Source organism: Oncorhynchus nerka, linkage group LG14 (genome assembly GCF_034236695.1).
Source record: "Oncorhynchus nerka isolate Pitt River linkage group LG14, Oner_Uvic_2.0, whole genome shotgun sequence".
Classification (NCBI taxonomy): Eukaryota; Metazoa; Chordata; class Actinopteri; order Salmoniformes; family Salmonidae; genus Oncorhynchus; species Oncorhynchus nerka.
The window spans coordinates 41148049-41154048 of NC_088409.1; the positions used below are offsets into that span (position 1 = coordinate 41148049).

Here is a 6000-nt window from a genome sequence, read left to right on the forward strand (position 1 = left end):
ATAATTTGTTCATTGGACATGGTGGGATCTTTTTGTGACGGTAAAATAAATTATGCGAGAAATGGCGGTGGAAACGCCTTTATGCGCAAATATTGATTTGATATAATAATTATCATATGAAAGCACATTTTGATGTGGCGCGCGCGCAGGGGGAAGGGGGTCCCGGGTGAAAAGGGTTGGGATCCCCTGGTGTAGATAATCATTGTAGGCATACTATCTAAACCGGAGGTGTCAAACTCATTCCATGGAGGGCAGAGAGTCTGCGGGTATTTGTTTTTTCCTTTCAATTAAGACCTAGACAACCAGGTCAAGGGAGTTTCAATTCTAATTACTAACCTTAATTAGTCAATCAAGTACAAGGGTGGAGCGAAAGCCCGGCTCTCCGTGGAATGAGTTTGACACGTGACCTAAACTGCTGTGAAATATATATTTTTTCCATAATCAAAAATATAGAATTTTCATCTGTTTGAAGCTGGAGTAGCCTACAAAACCGAAGGTAAAAGACGCAAAAATGAACCTTAAAACCGGGAGCCATAGCCCACATAAAACTGTTCTACCGCTTCTTAGTAGGAAAAAGAATGCACTCCCCACAAGTCTTTGCGAAATAACTAACATGTAAAACATCGTAGACTTGCTTTCAATGGGAATGACAGTAACAAGTTACATATTGCAGCTTTAAGCGAAGAAGTACATTTTGTGTGCACTACATCCTCACGCATGGACTTTTATCCACAACAAGCCTGTTTGGTGGAAACACAACTGGTGGGAAAATGTGCATATCTTTCTTTGTGTATTTGAGAATATTCATATGGAAATCTGTTGCCAATTTGCTGGAAACCTAGCTATCGACGTTCTTAACGAGGCTCGTCTCACATTGGTGACCGCAGATCAAAGCTGAGAATGTACCATTTGACTTTATTTAAAAACAGTTTGCTTATATTTCTCAAAACAGTATGTAAACACTACGAGGGCACACCTATCCTTTATCAGTATGCTATAATTTTGTTGCCAATCTGCAGAGGTCAGAACACCAGCACCCGTGTGAAACTCCTTAGGCCAGAGCTGTATGTGAGTATCCCAGTCTTTAGCCAGGTGAAACATTTTATTTCAGTCTTGGTATAGGAAAGCCATCTAGAAAAGGTAGGCTATATAGGAAATCAGGAGTATGATTTTTGGATTTGCATTATATTATTCATGTTTTTTGGCAGGTTGTTGCATGTTTTCCTCCTTTAACGTGACCACTGAGAAATGTCTGTTTTATATATATATATATATATATATATGGTAATCAGGCAGGTGATTGAGTCTGATGACAGGCGTGCGTTATACTCAGCAGCCTGAGGACCCCGAGCACCAGAGAGGGAGTGTACTGACATATGGCTTTGGTGCAATGACGTAATTCACAGGAATACACAGATATTTATGAAAAAGTAACCATAGTCTGGACTGATATTAATATATTTTTTTATCATGGCGTCTTTATTTGGCTTTTCAATATTTTACCACCACTACCACCCTCAATCCCATGCTCCATTGGCTGATTATATTCTCCCATCTGTGTATGAAACAGCATGGTACCTGAGTAAAGGCTCTCTTCAACATTTCAGTCTCTATCTAGCTAATCACCTTTGATAAATGGTACGACATTAATTGCAGAACAAGGTGACTTTGGTAAAGTGAATACACTGCTCAGGAAAGTGCAAGGTGACATCTTTTTAGACTGAGTTCATACACCATTCATAACCCTCTAACACCAATATTTCAATGACAAACGAGTCAATCCTTTGTTGTATGATTTACTTTTAGAGGTTTTTGCCAAGGAAAGGACCTCTTCTTCAATGACAAAGGACTCCTACTCCCAGAATCCTACAAGATTGGCTGGATGGAGGCTATTGTTGATGACAAATGAATCTCTGATATCACCATACCTGGCAAAGAACAACTGTTGAGTCCTCGCTTTGTGTGTGTGTGGTGGGGAGGTTCTTCAGTATGACAGGAATCTATTATATGTTTATGATTCAGTGAGGGAAGGGTTAATCTCTCAGGATCTCTTTAAAGTGAGGAGGAGGGCCTGCTGGGAACTAGCTGAGACTGGCTGAGTCCTCCCTACAAGCTACTTCCCTGTAAGAAAACCAAACTGCGCAACAAGCAGACTAGTCTGCCACTGTGATTGCACAGGACCTGTAGAGGTGTCCATCTCAATTGCAGGAACGGGTGAGCTCACTTTCTCTCAAATATATGTTGAATAATACGTTTTGAGTGAATTTAAATCTGTGTAGTTTCATGCTCTCAAAAAGAAATGTAATTACAAAATAGTATAAAAATAGATGATATTAAACAATTCACACTGCAACGTAAAGCAGTTATAATCAATGCAAATATTTGTCATGGTTTACATTCTCTCGTGAGTCAGGGGATGGATTTGATTGGGGAACACCCAATGGTTGAGTTTGTTTTGCATGGCCGGGTGGGCCTGGGGGGCAGAGTTTGCTCATTTTAGACCATTCCATTGGTCCTTAAGTGAAATCTCTACACACCCGGGGCACCGGGACATTCAAAACGAACTCCACCACTGACAGACAGATGTATAACTTCTTGGTAGTACTGTATTTTACACTACTGTTTAATCTGGTTTACTGGGACATTATATGGTATGTGTACTTTCTGCTGCTAACTAAAAATAAACACCATTTGTAAATATCTGTAGCCTACTTGGTACAAAATGGGTGGAGTGCTTTTTAATTCAAAATGGTTGCCATTGATGTTTTTTTTTTTTTACCGTTATTATTGACTGTATGTTTGTTTATTCCATGTGTAACTGTGTTGTATGTGTCAATCTGCTGTGCTTTATCTTGGCCAGGTCGCAGTTGTAAATGAGAACTGGTTCTCAACTAGCCTGCCTAGTTAAATAAAGGTGAAATTAAATCAAATCACCCAGGTGGGTGCTATACATTGTAAGTGGATGATGTGAGTTTCCCAGAAGAGGGGGTTTCATGTTGTGCACTTCCTTCATGTGTCGCAGAAGCTCTAAACCCACTCATCACCACACTTCATGACATGCCCTATCTCCTATCATCTTTCAATAAGGCATGAGATAACTGCAATTTAGTAAAGCAGAGCAACAAAATAATGGGTAGATTCGCTTTAATGTAGTCCACATAGGATGGAACCTGTTTGTCACTATGACCCAATACACACTGTAGCAGTGACAGTAAGATAGCCCTTATTTAGGGCATATTCAGAGTGCTGTACAATGCAATACATCCTCAAACGAAATGGATAGTTGGTCCTTTCAAAAAAAGTTGTATCCTCCCGATACAACACAGACTTCATCAGATGTTATTGGAATGAATGTGCACCTTTTAACATCATGACTTACAGTATAAGGCATACACTTATTTTAACATTAAGATGATTGTTCTGCCTTTTGTTTTAGAGCTGTGTAACCAAGAGTGGCCAGCATGTCAGTGACTGTGACCAAAGGTGGAGGGGTGACTGTATTTACAGTGAACTCTAAAGAAGGAAGCAGTTGGCCCCTGCTGTGTCAAATACTTGGGACCTTGTGCTACAGCCCAGCATGCTCTGTGTCCCAGGGACTGAGGAGGCTCCAAGCAAGTTCCCAGTCAGCTCTGGGGGTGGGTGAACTAAAATAACACACACACCACAGCATACATGTCTTTCATCACTGGGTTGCATTTGTCAACTGAAGTGAGAGTTTTCTCAAATTATTATTTTCTTATTTAAACAGACTATACAGATCATGGTGGGAGTACTCAACATTGGCTTGGGAGCGATCCTTGTTAGCACTGATTATTCTAGCTCACTGCGATGGATTGGGGTTCCTTATTGGCTTGGTGGTGTGGTAAGCTTACTTTATTTTGTTATTGTTTACCATGTCATCATGTTTAGTATGCAAGCACATGATTTCACTTGGAGTTATAACCACAGTAAACAAAACATATAAGTAACTGCTGACCCACATTTAAGGAGTCTTTTTTTAATAAAATGCAGGGTTGAAGTCAAAATGTTTTATTTATTAGGACAAATAATGTGTCGATTGTTTAGGTTGTTCGTATTTGATTTTGATATGTGTGCCTTCTTCTTAGTTTATAGCAGTTGGCATCATGTGTATCTTGGCTGAGAAGTTCCCCAGTCCCTGCTTGGTGAGTTCACTGATGCACATGCCTTAACTCTTTCCTGTCATTCCTTAGCCTCATTCCCTTCCTCCATTGAACAATCATTCAATCTGATCCAGCTGAATTATAATCATCAACTGAATATCTGAGACATCTAGTACTTACTCAGTTGAGTCAAACTTGTTTTATATTCCCTGATTGTGTTTTAGGTGGGCATCAATGTGTTGATGAACCTGTCAGGTGCTGCTCTGGCCATTACTGGAATTGTGCTGTATGCTGTAGACCTGGCAAACTACCATTTCTGGTGGATTTGCAATGATGACCACTACAACTGGCGAGATGACTACTATGGTGGCCAGGTGACAAAACCCCCCAGTGATCCGGAGAGGGATATACTCTTGGCGAAATGCAAAGATGCCAAGCAGATTGCACAGGTGAGTGCTTTACAATGAAGTTTTTTTTATGATATTCATCATGTGAGGAAGGTGTCCCTGGTCTGTTCTAAGTAAAATATATGAACATTTGATTAGATGGATCAAACTGCTTGATTTAGCAATGAACATGTGTGTCCATAAACAGAGATAGTGGGTACCATGTTTAAAGCACATTCTAATAGCTGGTATGCCAGTCTGTTTCTGTATTCTCCAGTGTTCACCAACACCACTATCTTGCTAAACAATCCAGTCAACTGTCAATATGTTCAAATCCTCCTCCATGTGTTTGTTCTACCATTAGATGTTGATGAGTGCCTTGGACATTGTGCTCATCGTCCTTGCAGTTCTTCAGCTTTGTGTCACCATAAGTTCTGCGGTGTTGGGTCTCAAGGCTTTGTACAAGAATGGAAAGGAGGGAAAAGAGGTATGAACAAAGAACCCTTGAACAGAGCGAATACAACAGCCATACAAATGGAAGTAGAGTTACAGTTAATCTCAACCAAGGTAATGTTTGTTGTGTCCTGCCAAGTAATGTGTAACTTTGCTCTGATATGTTGCAGAACATCCGGGACCTGGAGCAGTATAAGCCTCTGCTGGAGGAGGTCACCACTAACCCTGCAGCTTAAAGAACACTGATCTGATCTGATATACTTTATTGACCACGTGGGGAAATTTGTCATGGACGATTAAAGAGTGGTGCTGCTTCCACATGGAATACATAAATAAATAGAATCAAATGTATTCTACATAAATGGATCATCATACAACCACCTCCACACCCACACATTTGTTGTTATACATACAGAATGTAGTACATATAGTTCACTTACTTAATTTACCGTAACGCCTACAGTGACTTTACTTTGTGTAATTGACAACTGACACTGATTGTATGTCTTCATGCTTTTTGTATTTGTCATTTTACCAAAACTGAAAGGACAGTTATAAAGGGGACTATATCAAGTTAATTACTGAATTGACTGTTGTATATGAATTTTTTTCTGCATTTTGATAATTTCTTACTATCTTTTATTCTGTTTCCCCCCTTCAAAAAAAATAAACAAACTCTCTTAGCTCAAGTTTCAAAACAGTTTTACTAAACATTGACATCAGGTGGCAGTCATGCCCATACAAACATAACCTATGAGCAACCAATGGTGTTTCTTGGAGGCATATACAGGTAACTGCCAAAATAAAGAAAACAGTGTCTTAAGGTCTAAGCCCATAGGTCGCAATATCTACTAAGTTAATATATGGAATTGTTTTAAGATGGTCATAAAATTGATAATTTAGCCATTTGAATTTGAGGGTCCCTGTAGGTATATAAAAAATATATATATTTGATGAAACATTGAATTTGGCCTTTACTGCTATAACCCATAGAAACATTAACACATTTGTACATGGCAAAACAAACCGTCCAGAAATAA

General features: G+C 39.4%; 1 protein-coding gene across 1 annotated transcript; it reads left to right on the forward strand.

Annotated features, from left to right (window-relative positions):
* The first annotated feature begins 2053 nt into the window (after positions 1-2053).
* Positions 2054-5546, forward strand: LOC115141090 (uncharacterized). Its single transcript, XM_029679702.2, has 7 exons — positions 2054-2214; positions 3437-3635; positions 3749-3862; positions 4107-4163; positions 4346-4570; positions 4872-4994; positions 5131-5546. The coding sequence occupies exons 2-7, from the start codon at positions 3462-3464 to the stop codon at positions 5194-5196; spliced, it is 759 nt and encodes a 252-aa protein (XP_029535562.1). The 5' UTR covers positions 2054-2214; positions 3437-3461; the 3' UTR covers positions 5197-5546.
* Positions 5547-6000: the final 454 nt, after the last annotated feature.

Coding starts and splice junctions, on each gene's coding strand:
- LOC115141090 (XM_029679702.2), top strand. CDS start 3,462: ATGTCAGTGACTGTGACCAAAGGTGGAGGGGTGACTGTATTTACAGTG. Junction 3,636..3,748: donor GTTCCCAGTCAGCTCTGGGG/GTGGGTGAACTA, acceptor TTATTTAAACAG/ACTATACAGATCATGGTGGG. Junction 3,863..4,106: donor CTTATTGGCTTGGTGGTGTG/GTAAGCTTACTT, acceptor CCTTCTTCTTAG/TTTATAGCAGTTGGCATCAT.